The sequence below is a fragment of the Ambystoma mexicanum genome, chromosome 5p (assembly GCF_040938575.1).
Source record: "Ambystoma mexicanum isolate Mex_15411 chromosome 5p, UKY_AmexF1_1, whole genome shotgun sequence".
NCBI classification, from domain to species: domain Eukaryota; kingdom Metazoa; phylum Chordata; class Amphibia; order Caudata; family Ambystomatidae; genus Ambystoma; species Ambystoma mexicanum.
The window spans coordinates 984750827-984776728 of NC_090930.1; the positions used below are offsets into that span (position 1 = coordinate 984750827).

Sequence of the window (25902 nt, forward strand, 5' to 3'; positions counted from 1 at the left end):
AAGCAAGTGAAAGTCTAATGCGACAAGTATCCACCAGCAGTAGGCAAAACGTAACAGTTTGGAGCAATATGGTGAGCGCCATCAAGCTATGCTTGGGTTTAGCAAACAGTAGTGGGATTCAGACTAGAACTCGAGAGCACCACACTCCAGACAAGCATACCACCACAGCTACATTCCTCTCACGCAGAAGAAAAACTACTAGATGCAGAGCTAGATCAATTGAGAGTGAGTGAAAGGCACCATAGAAAGGGGAGATCCTCAGTCCACGGAGTACTACAGCAATATGTTTCTAGTGCACAGGAAGGAAAAAGTGAGGCCAGTGATCAATTTGAAAGGTCCCAATGATTGGCTGGTATACAGGCATTTCAAGATGGAGGGGATACACCTCCTCCAGGATATCCTCAGGAAAGGAGACTGGTTAGCCCTGAAGGATGCTTGCCTTACTATACCTGTCGCAAACTAGCATCAGCCATACTTACGGTTTCTTTGGAGAGGGCAGTTATGGCAGTTCAGAAGCCTACCTTTTGGGCTGTCTTCAGCGCCCTGGGCCATCACCAAGCTGATGAGACCGATAGCTACCGCTATAAAAGAGAATGAGGAGTCAGAATGAAAGTATACTTAGACGTCATTCTATTCTTGGCACAAGACCAAGGACAACTCCAAGAGCAGGTCCTATGGGCGATCGCGCTCCTGACGTCACTTGGGGTTTCTAGTGAACAAGGAAAATCAGAACTTATACCGAGCAGGCACATGGAGTTCCTGGGCTTCATGTCAGACGCCAGGAAAGTGACGTTAGAGCTTCCAGTCCACACGATGAGAGCGATCAAGAAAGAAGAGTAGTTCTCAAGAAGAAGAATATATCACTTCAGAGTCTAGCCAGAGTACTGGAACTCTCATCCTCTTCCATAAAAGCAATCTTTCCAGCAGCTCTGCACTAGAGAGTGCTCCAAAGGTTGAAAATCAGACATATTCAAGGAGATCTGGGATATCACCAGCTAGTTCCTCTAGATAAAGAAGCAAAAACAAAACTGCAGTGGTGGTTGTACAACATGGAAGTGTGGAATGGTCAGGCCAAATTCGGAGACACAGCGAAACTCATTATAGAGTCTGACGCAAGCAGATCAGGCTGGTCATAAGCGGAACTGGACCTGCACATCAACTGCTTAGAGCTGTTGGTGAGCTCCTTCGTGGTAAAACCATTTGGAAAGGCAAAGCAAACGGCTGCATACTCTTTTCGGAATGGACAATATATAGGCAGTATGATACATTAACCATCTGGGGGGCACACGAACCAGAATGTTAGTCGAGTTAGCAAAAGATTTCCGGCATTACTGCCTAGAGAGGAAGATCTCAGTGACAGCAGAATATCTCCCAGGAGCATAGAATGTAGTAGCCGATTGGAGCTCTCGCTATTTACAGGACTCCAGCGACAGGATATTACACCAGGGAGTGTTTACCAGATTACAGAACAGATGGGGCCCCTGGACACAGACCTCTTCACGCCTACGTTGAATGCTCAGATACTTCAACTGGAGGGTAGACCCGGACGCAGGTATGGACCGAAGCTGTCCAATAGGCGTTTCCCCCATTTAAGATGATGGCCAGGACTCTACCGAAGATATGTATGGAAAAGGCAGAAGTAGTGATAGTAGCGCCAGCATGGAAATCGCAAGCTTGGTTTCCAGTTCTGATGGAACTTTGCACGGATTTCCCAAAGACTATTCCATTCCAGTATGACACACTGACGGGCCCGACAGGGATACTTCATCCCCTCATGGAGACGCAGAAAACATCCAGTTGCTGGCTTGCAGTTTTGGGCAACAATGGAGTATGCCAGGAATTTCGAAACAGGCTGCTGAACTCATCATGCACTCATGGGTACCCTCTACATTAAGGAGATATTGCAATGCATGGCAGCAATGAGAGATCTGGTGTGTGCAGCAGTGTTCATCCCATTTCAGCCCCTTTAGTACAGATACTAAACTTCCTAGCAGCATTGTCAGAGGAAGGTAAAGCTTTCAGGACTATAGGGCTATACAGATCCACCATTTCAGAAGGACATGAGCAGGAGGATAGCACCTCAGTCAGCGAGCATCTGGCAGTAGTGAGACTACTCAGAGGAGTCAAGCTCAGTAGACCACTGATCCAAAGTATTCCACCTTGTGGGATGTTAACATCATGTTAGCACTATTTACGCATTGGCCGCAAACTGACCAGCTTTCAGGGCTGCAGCTGTCCGGTAAGCTAGCCATGTTGCTCGGTCTTGCATCATGCAGACGGTGTCAGACGTCAAAGCGCTTGAAGTGGATAGGAAGGTATTTTATGTAGAGGGTGTAGCATTTAACATTGCGAGACGCACCAAGGGTTACTTCACAGTAATATCCTAGCCATACTTTCCTGATAATGCTAAATTGTGTGTACCTCAAAATATCACAGATTATGAAAGATTGACGGCAGATGTTAGACCGCACCACGCATCTCAGTTATTAATCATTTGCAGGAAGCCCTAGCGAGATGGGTGAGAGAGGTAATGACCTTAGCGGGTATCGGTGTATCAGTGTTTGCGGCGCACTTTGTCCGAGGGGCCATGGCATATAGGACGTTTGCAGCAGGCAAGACATCCTCAAGTCAGCTGACTGGTCCAGCTATTCGACTTTTAAAATGTTTTATTTCAAGCCAGTATCAACAGTAGGAGCAACAGTGAATAGAAGCTTTAAACAAGCATAATGCTTGCCTCCGGTCTTGACATTGAATGAAAATAACCCAGACTTACAGCACAGGAAGTCTTGATTCTATTAACGACACAGATGCACACATTATCCCTTGCATTATACGCATGTTAGGGTGAGGGTATGGAAGGGATAGAGATATGTCTATATGAGCATAACTGCATATTTCCCTCCATAACTCTAATTCCCTATCCATAGGTGAGGAGCAGAAGAACGGTTTAGGAGTACAGAGTAGTGGATTATGGCAGCCTTCAGAGATGCCGACAGGTGCCGTAAATCGGCACTAAGGAAGATGGATATGGAGGTTGACCACAATTGTCTAGCATGGACTACTGTCTCAGTTCCTGCAAGTTGGTCCAAGTTTTGATTGTCAGATTGAAGGCATCGAAAAGAAGAGGAAAGGGCGCAGGCAGGTCCTGACATAAGAGGAAGGAAAGGGTCCTGATTGGTAGTTGTTTCAGGAACAGAAAACTACTTGAAAGAAGAGACTCATGGGATGTGTAGTTCTCTTCATACAGTTTTCATTATGGTTGTAAAAAAAATGATAAAAGTTTTACAGAGCTGCTTAGAAATAGCAATGAAGAAGTCAAGCATAATGGTCGCCCCTGTGTCTTATTTAGGATCAATACTCCCTGTGCTGTAAACCTGGGTAATCTTCATTTATTGTAATCAGAGTGCTGTGATGTTATAACTAGAGATTACAAGATTATGCTATACTGTAATTTATATGTACGTTTTACGCCTGGTATAATGAAAAATATGTACTACTTCTGGACATTATAGACTTAACAAGTACAATCACTTTATCAATAGCAATGCAGAGCCACATTTCCACTGTTTGCGAGTCTTTACCTTAACCGAGTTGGATTCATTTTCTGTAACTCAATTACAATTCAGAATCCGTTTTTTTTTTTTTTTAATTAAGCCTGACACAATCGAACTCTGGGGCACAGAGAACACTTTTAAGCTTAAGCATATTGGGACACTGATTAGAAAAACCTTGCATTTATTTATTTTGATATCACCATTCCAAATCAGAGAGCTGGTCCAATGGATCGGTGAGTTAAGTGCTCACTCGTGTGATCAATGGTTAACCTAGACATCATGGGTTTAAATCCTAGAAGGGCACAGCCTTTGTCATTCCGGTTCAATAGTAAGGGCTGTTATTTTCAATGACAGGAAACAGTTACACTTTTTGAACCATTTTTTGTCACTTTGATTAACTAGATTTTAGTTTAATAACCACTTGATGCAGACCAGCCATTTCGTATTGGCTGTATGTATGTTTTTATGGTTGAAAATATTTATAATTGTAATACTTTGTTGCTAATGTATAAAAAGCCTTAATTGACTGTTTTACACAAAATAAATATATAAAAGAAAGAAACGGCTAAACATCTTATAATGCACAATACATAAACAAGCATTTGCACAGCCAACGGTTTTATCTTTGCTGTAATAAAATGCACATTGTGTTCAAAAGCACTGACATCATTTGCACAAGTAGTAGCGCTATTTTACAACCATATTCCAAGCTACTACAGGACATGCATTTGCTACTATGAGAAGCCCACGTATCCACGTTATACGGCTGCAATTACAATACAATATTTGGTATTACTATCGTATTGGCATAAATACACCGGTACTCTATGTTCCAGGTAATAATAATATACTGCCAAATACTGAAAGCAGATGTTACCATTAACTGCACAGACAACCCCATCATTGGCCAAGCTGTGCCATCATACACAATTTACAGCAACCATATTTTTAGGTACTGCAATTGTTTGCCTGGTATTGTCATGATAGGCCAGGCAATTGGCCACTTATTGGCAATGGATGTCCGTGTACTTAATCTATTAGCCAGATTTTGTCATCTACGTAGTCACACCATTTGATAGATGTTGCCATGATATGTCCAGTAACTTACACCATTTACACATCATATGCCCCCATGCCTATTATCATGAATTATTATTATTATTAGGGTATCTATTGAGCGAAGACCTTGCTTCGGGAGGCAACAGAGCGCTTTACAATCATCACAGGAAGAAAACAGTGAAGGAAGTTGGGAAAAGGGGCGCAGGGAGCAAACATGTGAGGGTGGGTGACTGGCAGCAAGGGATATCTACAAGCAAGCAGGGTAGGAGATAGTGGGGAGCAGATCACAGAGTCTCCGATAGGGTGGAGGAATGCAGGCTGTGTGGACCAGAAGTATGTGATTTCTTCGAAAATATTTCACCTAATGAAGATTTCACTGAATCCATTTCACTGAAAAACGAAATCTACTTTTTACTTTTCCTACTTTTATTTTAATGCAGGGGCACCCGTCCCTGCCCTAACTTATACCGTTGCCCCACAACCCCCCTATATTATGCATTATACATATACCATTTCCCCTACTATTTTCAGTGAAATAAATTTGGTGAAATGGTATTATAAGAAATCTACGGTAATAGTGTGGACCGCCTGAGTTCAAGTCTGTAAATATTCTTACTTCTGATGGATCACAGGACTCCAGAAATGCTCAGTTTCTCAGTAGGGTAGCTTGGGGACTTCAGGGTGACAGCCTTGTAGATGATGCAACAGGAAGATGATACAGGCTTGCAGTGAAAGCCAGTGCAGTTTGTTGCACATCAGGGTGATGTGGTCGAATTTGCATGGTCCTTTGATGAGTCTTGTTGCAGCATGCAGGTGACCTCCCGCGGGTGCCAGGGTAGACGCCGAAAAGCTTTCCAAAAGGGAATCACCACCATCCAGTTGGGAGAGGACCCAGGCTTAGAGAGCGGATCTGAAGTTGTTTCCTAGGGCAGAGGGCTTAATTTTCTGCAGGAGAGAAAATTCATACCAAGCCATTTGTGTCTTCTTTACTATGTACTTTTTGAACGTGAGGTGTCCGTCGATGTTGAACCCAAGTGTCCTGGCACAGGCGGCAGGCTGGGGTGTGAAATCCTTGAGGTTCATAGCAGAGACCCAGGTCTGGATGTCAGGGTGTTTGGTGTTGTTGGTCAGAAGTAGGAATTCAGTCTTGAAGATGAGCTTCAGGTAAGCACTGGACATCCAGGACAGGATCAATGTGAAGCAGGCCTTAAGACAGTGGATGACTTCAATTGAGGATATGTTGGGGTAGATCTGCATGTCGTCAGTGTATTGGTTGATGTGGATGTTGTGTGGAGCAAGGAGGGTTCCAAGGGGTTCCATGTAAAGATTGAAGATCATGGGGGGCACAATGGATCCTTGCAGGACTCCACGGGTGATGGGAAGAGTTGGTGATCTGGAAGAATTCATTTGTAGTAACTGTTGGTGATTAGCAAGGTAGAATGTGAACCATCGGAGGACGATCTCACTGATCCCAGTGGGGCGATGTAGATTGTCAGTGAGTGATTGTTGGTCTACTGTGTCAAATGCTGCTGCGAGGTCAAGGAGAACTAGAAAGCAAGGATTGCCATCCTGGATGATTTTAAGAACATCGTCTATCACCCCGATGTTAAATGTTTCTGTACTGCATCTTGGTCTAAAGCTTGATTGGTAGGACTGAAGGAGGTTATTGGCTTCAATGTTTTGGAGGAGTTGCATGGCTACTGCTTTCTCAAGGATTTTCCGTAGAAAGGGAAGATGGGTGATGGGGTGGTAGTTGCAGAGATCGTCAGGGTCCAGTGTTGGTTTCTTAATAAGTGGGAGGATTTGTCCAGTCTTGAGGGTCGAGGGGAAAGTGCCTTGATTTGGGAAGCTGTTGATGATTGTCAGCTAAGGGAGGAGTGCTTCAGTAAGAGGGGTCTTGTGTACGGAAGCAGAGAGGATGTCGTCCGCATAAAATGTGGCCTTAAGGGATGCTAAAGTGGCAGTGAGGCCATCCGTAGTTAGTTTCTTGAAAGTTGTCGAGGTAGTTGTGGTTTTGTGAGATGGGATGTGTAGTGTGCTGTATGTGTATGCAGATCATGTTGATCTTGTTGATGACGAAATAGCTGATGACAGTAGATTTGTCGAGGGAGTGTGCTGCGGGTGTTCTGGGCATAGGATTGATGCAGTGCTTGTTGGCTTTGCAGAGGCTCTGCTTTCATTGATGGTCTTGGCTATGAAGTTTTGGTAGTAGTTGGCCATGGCAGTGTTGATCAATTGTCTGCATGTAGGATATAGGTCCTTGAGCAGGGAAAGGCCGAATACACTGCAGGACTTTTGCCAATTCTTTTCTTGTTTTCTGATAGCTCATTTGTTGAGATTGAGTTCTTGAGTGTACCAGAGTGAAGAAGGTTTAGGCTTCAGTGGGAGCCGTTTCACTGGGGCATGGCCGTTGATGTTTATGAGGGTGGTGTTGAGTTCTTGGAGAAACAAGTTGCAGTCCTGGTTCGTTAGTGGTAGATTAGCCCATGTGAAGTGGAGTTTGGCGAGGTCTTCCATGAGATCCTCCACTGGGAAGTTCTTCGAGGTTCTGAAGGTTTGTTTGCTTTGTTTCCCATGGGCTTGCTTGAAATCCATATATCCCCTCGAACAAACCTCGTTTGGTCAAGGATATTATTTTTCACGTGAGTTGGGTCTTTCATGCGCTGTGGGAGGGTTTGTGTGTTGAGTAGGCAAGTGAGATCTTCCTTCATTGACTTGGTTGCCAGGGATGTTGAAGTCACTGTGGAAGATGGTGTTGGCATGCCCGAGAGACACGTTGGTGACCAAGTCTGTGAAGTCTTTGATTAAGGAGGTGCTGGGCTTGGGTGGTCTGTGTTTGAGGTGAAAAGTGGCTGTGTCTGTTGGGGAGAGTGGGAAGTGGCAGGATAGGTTTTAGAAAGAGCCAATGGTGGCGATGCCAATTTGGGTGCATGGTCATGATGCCTTGCAAATGATGGCGCAGTTTATTCAATCTTGTTTGGATGGTCTCACAGTAGAATTCTGTTTGTGCTTTCTTTGGGAGAGAGGGGTGAAACACACATTCAACTCAGCTTGCTCAATGTTAGAGGAGCAGGGGTTCTGGTCCTGCGTCTGTATGGTCAGAACAGGTCCTAAGAGGAATTGCCCTTTTCTTCACCTGCCCTTCACTTTGGACACCTGGGCGAGAGACGTCTTTTATCTAAGAGTTAAGAACAGAAAGGAAGATGCATGGCTAAACAGGTGGGTGGTTTTTAGGTCACGTGACGTAGATTCACTTGCACTTGTTCACCAACTGCAAAGTAAAAGAGGCTGAATGGCTGCTTAAGTAGGGGAAAAGGAGCAGCAAAACACAAAGGCACCAACAGATTAGCATTGATTGACAGGTGGGTTGGGCTTAGGTTATGTGACTGAAATCCACTTGTACTTGCTCACCAACTGTGCACTTGCTCACCAACTGCAAAGGAAAAGAGGATATAGGGCTGTTTAAGCAGGGAAAAAGGGAAGCAAAATAAGGAGGCACTGACAGATTAGCAGTGATTGACAGGTGGGTGGGGCTTAGGTCACATGACCCAGAGCCACTTGCACTTGCTCACCTACTGCAAAGGAAAAGAGGCTGGAGGTCTTCTTAATTAGGGGGAAAAGGCGACAACACAAGAAGGCACCAGCTTACTAGCAGTAATTGGCAGGTGGGTCGGTTTTAGGTCACGTGACCTAGATCCACTAGCACCTGCTCACCATCTGCCATCTCATACCCAAATTGTAACTAGCACACCACACATTTAGGCGGCATTGTCGTATATATATCCAAGCACTCAATCATTTGCGAGCTATGCCCAACATATGTCCAGGCAGGCAAAACACAGATAATGATTAAGATAAAATCAAACGCAATAGCTATGACCATCGGGTACCTAGCTTTTCCATGCCATATGTCCAGTAACCCTCACCATTTAGAAACCTATCAATAGAAAGCACAGGTCCATTCACCAGGTATTCCCATTACATACCTAGGTACTCACATCATTTACTGATATACTTACAACATTTACGAGCTGTTAACATAAGCAGCCCTAGTATTCACATGACATGCCGGATGTTATCATGAATGGCCAAGGTGCTCTCACCATATGCGAAGGGCTAATAACAGCTGCCCAGTGCACCTATGCAAAGCCAGAAATAAGGGTCCCTTTTCAGCATTGCAGAAGTGTTTTGTCTCAAGTGAACATTTTCAGTCCTACCAGGTTATTCTTTCAGTTGTGGCATCCACTCTTGACATTTGTGAGGTGGGCATGTACTATTCCTCTAATGAGAGCTTCATTAGCACCCTGGACTGGCATGCTAGCTAATCAGGACGCCGGCTGTATTCACTATTAGCACACGCGGACCTCGGAATGTGGGCTTTATCTCGTGGTATTGCACATTTTCCAAGCCCCCTAAGCAGCGGGAGCCCACCATTTGCGTCCTGGGGAAAAGGCCCACTCTCGTCTGCCCCACAAACTCCCCCAATCCCTCACCACTCGCTCACCTAATTGACCACTATTTTCTGACCTGCTGTCCAGCCCTTCACCTTAGCATCAATGGGCATCATTGAAAAGGATAAGGGACTACGTGGCATTCCCTTCTCGCTTGTCCATGGCAGCCATCTTCTTTTGTAGTTTTGGTTTAACCTGGAAAAACGGCAACCACGGCATGTCTCAACTTATAACATAACGTATTAGCACCCTGGAAAGCATGCCGGTTCTGACAGCTGTAAACCCCTCGATGGGCAGACATTATCGGGTCTGGTAATTGCCCAGGGCCCACACTTAAGCCCTCGCTTCATGAACATTACCTGGTCCAGTATGCCCATCTCAGGGTTTATTGCTTAAGTAAGAACCCCGCATTTCGAGCAATCTGAAAGTTGCACTCCATGTCACTAGCCTCCATTACCCTGCTTTGCTCATAAAGCAGCTCAGCACATTGCCTTAAGTACCCAGTGCAGTATTAGCACTAGTGTGAATATGAACTTTACAATAGTTCTGCATCCTCTGGAATGTCACTGTAGGGCAAATTACTGCGGGATCCTAATGTCATGAACATGTGAACCCTAACCCACAGTGGAAACACTATCTTTAGACCAATTTTGCACATCACATCTCACAAGGCAAGTGTAGTTTTTTTTTGGTGTAAATGGAGATGCGTTTGTCAATAAAGTACTACATATTGTACACTATGCACATTTTAAAAACCGCATATTTTGCTTGGCTCTTGAACGCTCATAAGCAAAGTCTTTCAGAATCGGGCCCGAAATATTGCACTTTCTTCATAATGCCACAATAATTAGACAGTAAATGCCGCAGTCGATTGCCTTTTTACCTGCAATTTCCGATGTTTAATGAAAAAAATCGGGTTTCTTGCAGTAAGATTGCCTTTCATGGTCTAATAGCACAGCGAGTACAGCGCTCGCAATTGACACCTGTGCAGAGCGGCTGATGCAGGTTCGAATCCGGCAGGGCCAAACTCAGCCTTTCATCGTTCCGAGGTCGATAAATGAATGAGCACCACACACCATGGGAAATAATAAGCAGCGCTCAGATACCTGAGGGTTCGTAGCGCTATAAAAATGCTAAATTATTAATATTATTATGGCTATATTTCCTTACAAGATAGCAAGGGTAAACTATCAATCCTCAAAGGTAATTCCTCGCAAAAGGACATGGGGCAGGGTCAGTTTGAGCTCACCTGAATAAAACAATAATGCAATGAAGGCGACCACACTGCCGCCACCATTGGTCAGTCAAGGTGCAACAGCATTGCTGTAGGCGACAGCAGCAGCCAGTGCAGGGTACCGAGGTCAGGCAGCAAGAAGACCACATGTGGACGATAGGGCCTCTATTGTCCCTGTTGATAGTAATGTGATACAGAGGAGGAACAAAAAAACAACAATGCGTGCATCCCATAGTCCTAAACCCCCTGCAACATTAGGGGTTAGGTGCAAGAGCCACCACTAAGAGGGAGCTTGTATCATCACGATGTTGTCAAATCGCCAAATAAGAGAACATGCTATATATGTTATATCGAACCTCTCAATAAAACGAATTATAACCTTATAAAACAAGGAATTCCTTCTCTGATAAACTAAAATAACGGTTATGAGGAACAATTCGAAGCTCATGTTCCACAAAAATAAAAGTGTAACTAGATGGCCTTCCAAGCTTATTTTATGAGAAAAAACATCGCATTTCAGAATATGACAAAGGGATTTATTGCAAACATATCGCGAAGCGGGGACTCCAGACACATCTCTTACTGGCAGCAAAGAGACATGCGAGGAGGCCAGACATGAAAGCAAATGCAAGCCACACCGTTTTACAGCCTGCACATGAATCATGTGATGGCTGGACTTGGCCAAAGGGTACACACATTTAAAAGAAACGTGGCAGCAGCAACTGGACGTAACATCAGAGAAACGCAATAAATAGGAATGTTAGGCACATCTCCAAGGGCTCCCCATTGAGGGGTCCGGCTGCCAGACAATCAGGGTCATGGTTTCAGGGGGCGTCCTTTTCTTGCCTTTCAATAATAAGCTTCTCAGAGCTGTACAGATGACCAATTGCAACCTGAAAGGAGAAAAAAAACAGACTCATTTCAGGAAAGATGGCATAAACAAAAGTGAAGCACCAGTGAACAGAAAAGATGGTTTCTAAAAGGAAAACAAATGCAATTTTACTAGAAACTTTTTTCCCAAACGCAAAGCATAGCCATCACGATTGAACTAGGAGTATATAAAGCAAACCAGCATGAAACAAAGTCTATGGGCCTCATTACAAGTTTGCCGGTCCGGTAACAAACTACGAGGTCTGACCTGGCGGGCGGAACGGCACCTGCTCGCAAACCTTGACGGATGCACCGGCACCATTCATGAATGGTGCCGGTGCATCCAACCTCCCCATTCCCGTTGAGTCCAATGGGACTCGAATGGGAATGGGCAGAATATTTTTCTGTGCCCGGCAATGGCCAATTACCGGGACCGCCGGGGCCGTAATGCCACAGTCCCCATTACCGGGCGCCGGAAAAAAAATTACTCCGGCAGCAGCCATGTCGTTTTTACCATCACTGCTACCGCCGGACTCATAATGAGGCCCTATGTTTTCTTGTTATATTTATCACAACACTGACACAATAATTTGCACCATAAGAATGCAATGTATATTTCATGGACCTTTTGATTCATGTAATTTCTTATTTGCATAACTAGATCTTACAAAACCACAAATCAAGTTTAGATCCCCCTCCCCGAAGTGGGAGCAACTGGGCATTTCTAGAAATTACCTTGCACACACACATTTTGAGAATACAAATGAATTCATCAGTGGTTTCACTAAACCGTTTATCTGCGCATTTACGTCTGGAATGGGTCAGTAACAGCCCACTCAGGCCTCTGCAATAGCTTATGGCAGTAACTGGCAGTCTGCCTGTATACATGGCCATTAAAGATATGAGCCGAAAGAAGTGATCACAGTTCAAGGGTGTTTATTTAAACTGTATAGGTAAGGTGAAAAAATGCCTAATCTAAACCTAAATCTAAGACGGGAGCAAGCTACGACCATCAAAACAAAATAAGGCAGTCCTGATGGCATCTTGTCAAAATAAAAGGGCCTACTAAAAAACCTATTACCAATCCTTACAACTAAATATCAAAAAGAGTTTGGGATAGGATTCACAAGAAAGAAAGAAGTGTTCACAAATGATAAGTCAGGATGTGTTAGTCGGAGGTCTCCCTTCCCCACATTTTGAGCACGGGACAAGGTGGGACTCCTGAGCACAGTACACGCTCGAGCTTTCCCAGCACGAGACGACAATTCCGCTTCAGGTATCAGGGCCATCGGTGGTCTCTCACCTCCGAGGATCCAATAGGCTCCAAAATAACAAACAAAAAGTTCTGTTCCAAATGTATGTTTGGGTGATGTCTTTACCCCTGGGTCCCACTCTTCAGGGCGCAAACCCTTATCGACTGTTTGACTCCCTCCTTCGGGTTCACTCAGGCTTTTACACAGATACCTTCTCCTTGGCATTCACAAATCTTAATGTCTTTTTAAACAGTTTCTTGTGGACCTCCTTCTGCCGGGTTTACTTTTATCAACATACTGTTTCTTGGGACTTTAGACTTTGCTCCTCTTTATTGGCATCCATCCACCAGGTTCAGTCTTTTAACTTCATATTTCCTTTGATTTCTCTTGATGCAGGATTCACTTCCCTTACTTTCTCTGGATGCGAGATTCGCTTCCCTTGCTTTCGCTACAGTTTGCCGGTCAACGACTTTCAACTGTACAGGGATTTTGCTAGATCCCTGTATGACCACTTTGATCTTTCTTGGCAGTTCTCCTATGCGTTCTGGTATCAGTAGTTTTCACTCAATATGGGATTAAGCAGTCTCTCTCGAGTGAGCACCCCCATTGTGCCGATTCCCTCTGCAGCTGGTCTTCCCTTAACAATTTACAGTTCTTTGAAGTTTTCCCAATGTGCCACTTTGCGACATTCATTCAACACAGTTCGGTTTCTTATCGGCTTTCCCCTCGACTCACCGGCTATGATGAATCGCTTGGCTTTCCATGCATCAGTAGTCAAGGCCGGTACCACAGTAGCAGGCGTCTCACTCAGTCCTGCTAATCAGTGTAGGCGCACTGTGTGTACCATCGACATCTCCTACAACACGCTTGAGCTATTGTCTGCAGTCTTACGATTCCTTCTGCAGGGGTCTTGAGGGTCTGGATCGGAAAGGGCAAGGTTGTTTCTCTCCTCGTCAACTTTTTGATATTCGCTGCCTTTCTGCTGCTTTTGAACTGCCGTGCCTGGATAGCTGTCTTGTCGTAAGGTGTGCCTTGCTCGTCTAGTGCTCCACCTTTTATCCCTGTGGGAAAGGGAAAGGGCCATCAGGAGTGTGTATGATCCTGGTCAATTGCCTGACTTTGCCCGACCCTCATGTTGGGACATGCTAAGTATACGGCTTTGGTGTGTTCCGTTGTCTTTCGTGATGTACAAAAGTGTTTGTGTCAAAAAGGGGGAGGGGGTGTAGAGTTTGAGCTTCCCATATAGCAGGATAGGGAAAAGGTATTAGAAGAAGGGGAATACCGCCACTCACCGGTCGGTGTCCCACTTCCACTCACGAGGACCCCCCATCCAGGTGATGCTCCCTCACTGGTCCACCCCCAGGAACTGAATCCAATAGTGATGGCCCGGTCCTGGCCACCTGGATGACAGCTCCCCGAGGACTAGTCAGGGAGACACCTTCAGGTTTCTTACAGCACCTAGTAACTTGTGGGTGATCAGGTGTTTTTTGGGGTTTGCAAATAAGAAAATAAGGCCAATGAAATCAATGCCAGGGCTCTGCGCACAGCCCCTCTTGCATTTCAATGACTGCAGGGGTTGTGGCCAGGGAGGACACACCACGGTTGGCAGCGGGAGCGAGGAGGAAGTCTATGAAACGGTAAGTTAGAGTTTGATTTGGTAGGGGGCACAGTCAGCTGAGGCTGTGGGGGGTGGGTCAGAGCAGGGATGGGATGTGCATGAACAGAGGGAGTGGGTGACCAGCACATGCAGCAAGGAGTAGATTCACCTGGGGAAGGCACAAGCCACCTGGAGTGAACACGGACATATACTGGCAATTCATGCTGCGTTCTATGGCTCCTGATTGGCCATCACTTTGCCTTAGGTTGCTAGTTTGGCATTAACAACCTGTTCCAAGGGTTGGAACAGGTGGTATCGTCCCGGCAGCCCGAGCTTAACAAGGGCACTGGGACATTACCACCCGTTCCACCCCTTGGGACGGGTTGTTAATGTTATTAGCACCCGTCCCAAGGTCTGGGACGGGGCAGATACAAAGTATTTTCTTTTCGTGAACGGGCTTGCGGTGTCCTATTCACTAAAAGAAAATACTGCTCAAAATGGTCACCATGAAATGGTAAGACGGGGCTCCAAACGGAACCCCTCTTCCCTCTCCATGGCGAACCGCCGGAGCAGAACTGTCCTCCGCCACAATGAGGTATGTGGGTACGGTAAGGGGGAAAAAAAAAGGAACAGAGGGTGGGGGAAGATGGCGGGTGAACTGCCCATCAGGCGGCTTGAAGTACGGGCTGAGATTGCCAGTTTCAGCCTGCGCTCCTTGTCTCCCGATTGGCCCGCTCCCCGCCAAGCGTGCTAATATGGAATGCTCCCAGTCATGTTCTGCAAATTGGAAAAAATATTGCAGAATTCCATTAAAACTACAGACAAGAGTATTGTAACTACACAACTGTTTCCCTTTTTAGGCCAAAGAAGGTCATTTTCAGCTTTGCAGATGCACATTTCCTATTAATATACGTAACTAATTTTAAAAGTAATAATTTATCTGCTGAAACTATTCGATATTTAGGTTCCTTCAGCTAGCTCCCTTGTCGCCTTTCCGCCAAAAAGACTGGCAGAAATGCACTGACTGATCCGTTTTAGCTTTTTTTAGACTGAAACACTTTCCCTGGCATACTGAGAGACAAATACCAAAAGGTGGTGACAGCCAACTTTAAACTTTACTTTGATGCAAGGTTTTCTTTTAGTAATGTGATCAAAAGTAAGTGATTCTCTTTAGAATTGAAGCATACGCCCTGGTTCTAAAGATCATTATTTACTGGGCTCTGATCCACGGTCTAAATGGAAATCTATCTTCGTCGAAATGCACTCGATGCCTGCTCTTGATAGGAGTGGATTCGTGCACTTAGTCTAAGAGGTCGCAGCACAGAACAGAGTGAAAGAAAAGGTGGGGTGCAGCTTTCTAAAACATTTACAAGTTTAAAGTGCAGGTGTTTTTCTATATATTTAAGAAAAAGCTGCCTCAATACTTGTTTGCTGAGATGGATTCTGCTGGGGGTGTGGTGCCTGGAATTACATATTTTACAGGCCTAGCCATCCAATAGTTTTACTAAACGAGTCTTCTAATTGCCCTAAATTAATGCAATGGCCGTGTGAACAACTGCATGCCAGGAATCCTCGCCATTCGATGCCATCTTCCACACCATCCCTCCTATTCCTAGGGAAGGAAGATCCAGGGGCACCTGCAATACATACCCCACCCAACAACATGAAGTTAGTATTGTAAGCCGTTGTATTCCCACCAAGCCAACTGATAAACCATCACAGGTTGCATAAGTAAAGTCATTGATTGCATTTAGTAAGAGAGAGGGGAGGGGACCAAACGGGACTGTGGTGATGGATCAGGATTTAAATAATGGGGTTTACAAGTTTATGCTCATATCTTACTTAAAAAAAAAACATTATTTGTGTCCCTTCGTTTTTACAACTTTTTACGCAATAAATAATAATAAACAACACACATTTTTCCAATCACATATTAAATCATTACGTCAAAACAAGATTTAAAAACCTTATTACAGCAAAATTCATGTCTATATATAACATACAGACTTGCAACCTGAACAGTCAGAGGCAGAAGGCCCCTAGCCTTAACATCCACATCCACCGCCTCAACCTCTTGGAGAGAGAAATACACACCTCAACTCTAGAACTCTTATCTGCATAAACAAGACTGCTAAATCTCACACAACTAATGCTAAGAACACACGGACCACCGGCCGCATTCGCTTTAGGGTGATCCTCACTATCTCGAAACCTAACAATTCTGAAACTCCTACAACACGACAACCACTAATCACAGATGTCTTATGTACGCCAACTCACACCACTAAATCGGAAGCAACCACGCTCCAGGGTGCCCTTATCAATGCCAGATCTATCACAGCACACGCCTTAGACATCGCAAACCTCATAACCTCCAACTAATTAGACTTCCTAGCCATCACTGAATCGTGGCTCCACGCAGCGGCAGGACCAGCACTCTCACTCGCCATCCCAGAAAACTATACCATCGTCAGGACGGACAGACCCACAGCCAAAGCTGGTGGAGTAGCAATCATTGCTAAGAACTCTCTCAACATCTCGGAAATTCCTAACCACACCTTTCATTCCGGCAAGCTACTCTCCATCAAAATTGCCTTATCCCTTACGCCAACCCTGAACATGCACCGGATCTATAGACCACCAGGCCCAATATCCTCCTTTGAGGATGATGTAGCTCAACATCTCTCCTTAAACACTAAGCCTAGTTCACAAACTAGGAGACCTGAACTAGGGCTTCAACGACAACAATGACAGCAGTGCCTTAGCTTTGGCTAAAACAATTACGACCTTAGTCTACACACACCGAATCCATAACGCCACTCATATCAAAGGTCACATCCTCGACTGGCTTGCGGACCTCAACTGTAACACCATCCTCACATCTAATTCCCAATGCCCATGGACCGATCACCACAACATCATGTTCAACATACCCAAGAACGCCAAGACTCCCATGGAACCCGCTGCCTTATCCAGAAACTCTTGCAACATGGCAGCAAACAATAGCCTCCCCTTGTTACACCCAATCACGGCAGTCCAAGCTACTCTGACTAAAGAACTTTCAGTCTTGGTTGACTTATATAACCACACGGTCCAAGCAGCCATTGACAAAATAGCTCCTCTATCCCTGCACAAAGCTAAACCATAAGCACACCTCAATTCATGGTATACTCTGAACCTAAAAATCATGTGCAAATTGAAGAGAGTGGCTGAGCTCAACTGGAAAAAATGCCCATCCGTACTGAAGCAGGCAACATTCGCAGAGGTTTCCAACACTTGAGGCTATCCTGCACACTAAAAGTCCCACCTACAATGGTCGAATTACCAATGCCAAATCAGGTACGAAGGAACTCTTCGCCATCATGAGAGAACTTGAGTCGCCAGTACCACCTCCAGAAGCCTGTCTCAAAGACACGAGCTGGTGCACAGGCACTCAAATAGCCCACTTGGACAAAATAGACCTTCTACAACCAAAAATTGAAACAAAAAAAACTAACCTCAAGCGTTAACAGCCCCACTTGACGCATAGTAATACCAGCAAGATAAATGCCCCACTGTTCGAAATCACTCCCGTCTCCCAACACGGATGTCCTCGAAATCATATCTCGTCTCAAACCCTCTAAATGCCAAGGCAACACCTGCCCAGCCTCGCTTATCAAAGACTGCAGCACAAACTGTCCCCGTTCATCACAAACCTTATCAATGCCTCATTCACAAGTAGCTCCGTCCCAAATAACACCAAAGACGCCTGGGTCCTTCCCCTCCTAAAAGAAAACAAAAACACACTGGACCCCAATTTACCAACAAACTATCATCCCATAACCACAGTGCCATTCCTCTTCAAAATATCAGACAGAGCCGATTACCTTCAGATTTAAAACTTTCTAGAAACTAACAACATGCTTGGCCATGCCAATCTGGCTTCCGTCCTAGACATGGGACAGAAACAGCGCTACTGGACTCGAACATTCAAGTGGACAAGTTTAAAGAAAACGGCAAACTAGCTCTCTTACTCTTGCTGGATCTCTCTGCAGCGTTTGACCTCGTCACCTAGCCTCAGCGGCCCACTTCTCACCAAAAGCCATACAGTGGATGCAGTCTTTCCTCATGAACAGAACCATGAGAGTCTTCTCACCGATCGCTGCTGCCCCGCAGCCCTTGTCACCTGCGGCGTAACCCAAGGCTCTTGAGTCTCACCTACACTTTATAATATTTTACGAAACCCCTATTTGACTGACTAGATGACTTAGGTGTCACTTAAACAAACCACGCTGACAACACACAAATTCTCAGTCCCATTTCCGGAGCATACGACACAGACTCTAAATCACTCAACGCAATCTATCAAACTATCCAAGCTTGGATGGGACAGTATGGATTATGACTTAATGATGAAAAGACTGAACTCCTTCTCATAGGCTCACATCACATCTGAACAAACTCCAAGAATCTTTCCATTCTTTCATCATTGACGGTATCCCTATCAAGGGCTCGAAAGAAGTAGAAACATTAGGCTTTTACCTATACTCAACCCTCTCACTCGTGAGACAAGTTAACGTGACTGTGTCATCAGCAGCCTACACAACCAAGCTCATTGATGCCTGTAGACCCTTCCTGTCACCTGACAGCTGCATCACCTTAGCCAGCACCCTTATGTTATCCAGACTAGACTATTGTAATGCCCTCTATGCTAGCATCAAGAAAGACCACATAAAAAACTTCAGGTGATCCAAAACAACGCATTAAAAACAGTGTTAAGCATTCCCAAACACATGCACATTTCTGTGACTAGACAGAACACCCATTGGCTGCCTATCATGGAGCGAATCCGCTTCAAAACTCACCTGTAAGCACAAATACCATACAAGGTAGCCCCCAAATATCTAGCTGACAAATTCAACACCCACCAATCCAATAGGCCCACATGCTCAGCCTACTCACACCTACTTTCTACACCCCGCTTCAAGCTCCAGAAAGCGGGAGGCTGTTGCCGCCCAACTCTGGAACACATTACCCGTCACATTAAGGTCAGAAGCGCATCCTTCTGGACCTTCCGCAAACACCTGAAAACATGGCTCTTCTCCCAGGAACTACTAAAATAATACTCTATCAGCACCCTATACCGATGTAATGACTCCTATTCCATAAAAGATCAACAGCATCCCAAAATGTAATATATTCCCATTTGCACCGCCGCAACCAAGCAAATAATGTACGCTTATGGTGGTATCAGGTAATATTATCCCCACCAAAAATATCGCTGTATATATGGTCTTCAGGAATGGCCACACGCAATATTTTTTAGTGGGGATAATATTAGTGTATTTTGAAAGCGAAGGTTGCAGGGGTGTGTCCCCCGCTACTTTTAAAAATAATAGAGGGGTGCGGGGGTGTCCCCCCGCAGGTTCCATGCCTTAATATTGCCGGAAATATTGCTGCAATATTTTTCCGGGTATATTAACACATGAACCTCTAGTATTAAACTAAACTAACGTCTAGTATACATAACACTTGTCTCTGTACCCGAGCAACCTGTCTGTAACCTCTCTGTGACCTGATAGTATTGAGATGTTTTTGCCAAGTAAGGTGCCTAGATGCCTCTGGGCTAGGTGCACTATATAAATGTCAAAATAAATAAAATAAAATATATCCTCGAAATGTAAAATACGTTTCCAAGTCATATTATAAAATAAAAAAGAAATTCCATACAAATTTGCTACAAATTCGATTACGCAGCTCAGTTAGTTTCAGGCATTCCAAAAATAAATGCTCTAGGGGGTCTATAGAACCCCTGCAGTATCGACACAGCCTTCATTTTACATCTGTGCCTACTTGCACAATCACAGTACTCACTAATTAAAGAAATAGCACATCTATGAAGACATCATTGTTCATGATTGCTAATCAACATACACATTTCACAGTAGAGAATGTTGCAAAAGCCTGTATTTGTTCAGGAATAGGTATTTTACAGAAACACTTTAAAACAGAGCATACACAGGCGGAGCAGCAATCCCCCTTCTGGGTCCCTTAAAACGAGGAGCACAGTATTCCAGTATGCTACGTGCCCTGGACCAATAGAAGGATGTGGAGAGAGGATACAGAGTGATGTTAAATTCCTGTGTCTGCATCAGCAATTACTTCCCTTGCTTTCTGCTAAGCGGAGAAGTGCCCTAGGTAACATTGAGAAGAACCAGCAATCATCAGTGGTCATCTAACATGGTTCGTGGTGTCATGAGGCAGGAAAAGGATTACGTTACGGAGAGAGGGTTCAAAGGAGGAGAGGAACTGGCATAAAAGAAACAAAGAGAAGGTCTGTCTGCCCCGAGGTGGCGTGAGGACACAAAGACAGTAGCGCCCATTGACCATAGGTGGCCATGTGCGGGCTGACGAATATTTGTATCGTTCCCTTAACTTGAATGAAATGGTACAAGGAGTGGGCGTGCCTTGCAAACAGACATCTCCGGCCTAGGCAGGCTCAACATCTTGAATGGCCCGCCTCTGAAAGATATATAGAAAATAAAACATGCACTGATTGGATATAGGCCAAAGAAATTGCTGCCTGCAAACCAGTAATTGGCACTCTGGCACAGATGGATGTACTGGGTTTTATACAGCAAAAAAATTAGCTGAAAAGAAACAGATAACATTATAACTAGAGGATACAGTTTATTGGATACTATATTATGAATAGAATTAGAAGGATAGAATATTAAAGATACAGTTGGAAAGATATGGAGGGACGAGATACAGAGAGTTGTTATGTCCCTCACTGCTGTCAGTGAGCAGCTCTCATCACATTCTTCTCACCTTTACTAGTATGCCAATGTTATGACATTTCTAGCGGTTTTCGCTCCAGGATTCTGAACATTTAATAACAGTCCCTTACTTTATTATTCAGTATATTTGTAATTATTTTGACATCAAGTGCAGATAGCGCTTCTAACAAAATACTGTACATCAGGACATAGACAGTCAGATTTATTTATTTAGATTTATTTATTTATGAATTTATAACGCGCCGAAGCTCGCAAGCATCAGGGCGCGACAAGAACACGAAAAAAAAGAGGTCACAGGACTACATAAAAAAGAGAAGAGGAGGACTCAAGGGAGTCCAAGCTAAATAATTAACGAATTACCGGAAAAGTAACGTTTTCAGCTGCTTCCTAAATAGGGAGTAACTGCTTTCCAGTCTGAGGTTATCTGGAAGCTTGTTCCAGAGTGCAATGGCTTTGGTGGGAAAAGCTCTCCCGAGTCCAGTAGCTTTGACTCTAGTATGGCTAACTTTAAGTAGCCCTTTTTTGACTGATCTTAGGCAACGGCTTGGTTCATAGAAGTGAAATTCCTTTTTAAGGTATGATGGGGCCGTACCGAATAGACAGCGGTGGACAAGTGTCAGAGATTTGAATTTAATACGCTCCTCTATGGCGAGCCAGTGGAGGCCTATTCGGTCGTGGGTGATGTGCTCGCACTTGGATTTCCCGGTGATCAATCTAATAGCGTTGTTCTGGATTATCTGGCATTGTTTAATGCAGGAGTTACTTGAACCAAGCATCAACGCATTCTCATAATCCAGTCGGGACAGAATCGTGGCTCCAGCAATGGTGGCACTATTTTTGCCATTGAGATATGGACTAATGTGGCGTAATAATCTCTGGTAGTATTGGCAGTCCTTTTTAAGGTATGAGACCTGTGCATCTGATCCTAGTGAGGATTGCAGGTATATGCCAAGTGTTTTCACTTTACTTGAGACCACGATGTTGGAGTCCTTGATATTGAATGACGAATAAACTGGGCCTAGATTGGATAAGGCTTTTGTAGATCCAAATGTCATAAGTTCTGTTCTGAACCATTCAGACACATCCAGTGGGCCTTCATCCAGCTTTCTATGGTATTATAGATAGCTGACAGCCTGTTGTTGTCTGTAGTGTGGTCTCCGCTGAGTTCTATAATCAGTTGTGTATCATCTGCGAAGTTGGTAAAGTAAATTCCCAACTGTGAGAGAAGGGCGCAGAGGCAGCGAATATATAGATTAAATAGAAGAGGGGAGAAGCTGGCGCCTTGTGGGACGCCGCAGTCCACAGGGTTCGTACTAGAGGAATATCCACCCCAGGTGATTTTAGATTTTCTGTCCTCCAGAAAGGCGGATATCCACTCGATGGCTTCCTCGGCACAGTTTCCTGCTTTTCCCAGGGCCTCACGGAGCTTCCCATGATCTAATAAATCGAATGCTGCCGAGAGGTCCAATAGAATGAGCAGGCTGGCCTTTCCTTTATCAAGGATTTCCAGCATTTTAGACTGAACGTCGAGTAATGCTGATTCCGTGCTGTGTGCACTTCTAAATCCTGATTGCTGGGGGTGTAGCAAGTCGTGCTTGTCCACGTATTCTTGGAGTTGGTGCGTGGCTATTTTATCAAGAATCTTCAACAAGAAGTTGCAATTCGTGATAGGTCGAAGATTGGCTGGGTTTTGCTGGTCAAGGCCAGGCTTTTTAACCAATGGTGTAACTGTTACTGTTTTTAGACTAGTGGGAACAGTCCGGTCTCTAAAAGACGAGTTTGCCATACGGCAAAGAAAAGGTGAGAAAATGCCTGCATTGTCTAGAATGAATTTAGGGGGCAGTATATTTTCAGGGCATGAAGTGCAATTCATGTTGGAGAGAGCGTCCGACATGATTTCTGGTGTTATTGGTGTGAATTGAAATTTGGATACTTTAATTTCGGGATCAGCCTTGTTAAAAGTCAGTGTGGTGTCAATGACATTGCGATTTAAGATGGTATCTCTAGCTTTTAGAATTTTTTGTGCGAATGCAGTTTGGACTTTTTCACAGTCCAACATGGTTGGCTGGAAGGGAGGGGTGAGAGTAGGCAGCTTTTGAAAGGTTTTTAAAATTTGAAACAGCTTTCCTGTGGAGTTGGATGCACCTGTAATTTGCTCATTATAATAGTTTTTCTTTGTCAATTACTTTATTTCTATTCAGGATGTCAGATTCCTTCCATTTGAAGTATTAAGTTCTGTGGGGGTTTTAAGCCACTGTCTTTCGAGTTTCCTTTTGGCTATCTTAAGGGTGCCTAGTTCCGCGGTGTACCAACTTTGGTGGTTGGGGTTGGGGCGCACTGGTTTGTTTTTCCAGTGGTGCGTTCTTATCTAGAAGCTCTTGGAAGTGGTTATTATAAGTGGTAATAATAATGTCACAGGGATCATCATCTGTGGTGTTATCCATGATGTATGAGATCCCCTGCGAGAGAATATCTGGCATGATTTTCTTGAGGTTTCTGCTCTGGATTGTTTTGGGTGTGTTGTCGAGGTGAGTTTTTTCGAATGACAGGGATAGTGTGGCTTCGATTTTGTAGTGATCGTTCCAGATACAGGGCTGTGTGTTTGTTACTGTGAGGTCTACGTTGTTGGTAATAATCCAATCAAGTTGGTTGTTTGAATTGATGGTAGGACCATTATTGGCCATTGAGTAACTGATGTTGGAGAGGTTTTTTTCTAGGCTAATAGCCCCTTTGTCGGTGGGGTTTCCCCTCCATCTATTTAGGTCGCCCAGGAGAAGTGTGCCTGAGTTCTTTCCTTTGAGATTGTTAAGAATATGGCAGAGGCCGTCATTAAAGTCCGATGTAAGTGATGGGGGTCTGTAGATTACAATGAAATTGATACAATTGTTTTGAGAGGGGGTGAATTTGAGATGGAGAACTTCGCACCCCGGGCATTGAATGGGAGAGGTGAAAAGATGTATGTCTTGTCTGACTATTATGGCGACTCCGCCTCCCTTTCCTATTGCTCTGTTTTCAAAGTGGATGCTAAAATTGGGGGGGGCAGCTGTGCTAATGGTCGGACCGGTGGGTTCTTGTAGCCAGGTCTCAGTAAGGAAGAGGATATCTAGATTCTCTTCAAGGATATAATCGTGAAAGTTTCGGGCATGTTTGTTAAGAGACCTCGTGTTAAGTAATGCTATTTTAAGGACCTCTGGTTTAGAGGGAGTCTTCGGTTGTTCTAAGATCGCAGTCCCACTACGACTTAAGTGTGGTATAGCATCAGGGTCCAGCACTTCCTTAGAGTTAATGTAGCGCTTGACAAGTTGTTCATTCTAAACAAGATGAGCATTCCTGTCTCTGGGTGCTTTATAACGAGGAGCAGAGGTACTGGAGCATGGAAGGATATATAGAGGGGATACAGAGTGTTGTTACATTACTGTGTGTGCATCAGCTACTACGTCTCTTGCCTTCTGCCATGCTGTGAATCACAGCGAAACAAGTCTTGGTGGAGCTGCACTGCAGGTGTGCACCGAGAAGCGGAGGAGAGTCCATGAAAACAGCCCGAGCTGTGGAGAGAGATTTGAATGCAGAGCTTTGAAAATAAGTGAGGACGAGCCAAGCACCAAGACTAGATGACAGGAGAGTGTGATACCACAGAGTGGTGATGAGAGCGAGAAGAGAGGAGACGTGCCATATTTTGGAAATGCTGTAAGTTTTCCACCGAGAGTGGTGCACGCAAGTAAGCAAACTGGAGCACGGAGAGAGAGCAGCATACACAACCATAAACGGAGATGTTTTCAGACACCGGCTAGTGTGAAATGGAAAAATCGTGGAGAAGCCACCACATGGGAAAGGAGACGTTTTATAGAAAGCGGAGAAGAAACAAGCTGGAACTTGGAGAGAAAGTTCGAAGAGCCAATTGACAAAGTGACTGAAAGGAGTAATGTTGCAGGATGGAACTTGGAGGCCCAGTTTAAAAGAGCATTGAAATGAACGGTCTGAGTGCTTGAAACGGTCGTAATGCACGAAACAGTCAGAGTAAATGGAGCGGATGGAGTACAAGGAACTATTGGAATGGGCTTGATCTCGGTTCCTATCTGGATATTATAAGAGGGAGGCATACGTCACATCGCAGACGTGTCCATCGTGAGGCGTGCCCATCGCCCAATCAAACAAGTGAAGCGAAGAAGGGGCGGGCTAGCGCTGGTATTGCCTACTACTCTGCTGGCGCAAGCTATCTCCGTAACTCAATCTGATAAATTGTACGACTCTTTCGATAGGCGTGCTGGAAACGTTACGGACAAGCTGTGCATGTTTAGGTCGAGCTTTAGATTGATACTTACAAGCGCAACCTAACTCTTATAGTCAAACGCCCCAAGTGAAAGCCTCTCAATAAACGAACACTCAAAAAGGGGCGTAGTCACTCCACGCCAACGAATACACAACCATATAAAAAATAAATAAAAGGGGGGCATTTCAGCGTTTGCTAACATTACTGGAAACACCAAAACGAACATACTCACGAGACAAATTTTGTATATACATGTACTGTTCCATTTTACGTTCTACTACTGAATCATTCAAGAAACACGCTATTTTCCAGTAACTCATCGAAGGACGACTTTGCATGATTGTCTTCATTGGAAATAAAGAGTCTTCATTGAAATAAAGACATTTATGCTGAAAATGTCATACTGGTAATCCTCATAACTCTCACTGCTCATCCTCTTCACAGTTTCCAGTCTGTGGAATTCTCTTACCATCACCAACCACATATCTTAATTAGACAACATGGCAATGCAAGGGGTCCAACCTCCTCATATGTTCTTACCAGAAATAAGAGAACCTACTCTCCCATGGAAACACTGGCTTAAGGCATTTGAACACTATGCTCATGTAGTATGTGGAGCAACTTACAGTACCGAAAGGAAGAAATCCTTAATATTACATTTTTTAAGTATGAAGATCTCCCAGATTTAGTGGATGAGATAGGGGACATGAACGAGTACGAAATTGCTATCACTAAACTCAATAAACACTATGATAAGAAAATGAGTACCGTCCTTGAAAGATATAAATTCGGCAAACGTGTACAAGAGAAGGATGAGACTGTTGAACAATATGTC

At 44.5% G+C, this 25902-nt stretch overlaps 1 protein-coding gene across 2 annotated transcripts in view; it reads right to left on the bottom strand.

The window, feature by feature from the left end:
* Window positions 1–10812: 10812 nt before the first annotated feature.
* Window positions 10813–25902, bottom strand: part of LYRM4 (LYR motif containing 4) — a 626023-nt gene continuing 610933 nt past the window's right edge. Inside the window, exons 3-4 of one of the 2 annotated variants that reach the window (XM_069613460.1) lie at window positions 15595–15655; window positions 10813–11191 (exon numbers count right to left, since the gene is read on the bottom strand). In XM_069613460.1, coding sequence (XP_069469561.1) covers window positions 11163–11191; window positions 15595–15655 — 90 coding nt within the window. In that variant the 3' untranslated portion in view covers window positions 10813–11162. The remainder of the gene's footprint in view (window positions 11192–15594; window positions 15656–25902) is intronic. The other variant, XM_069613461.1, reaches the window with a different exon arrangement.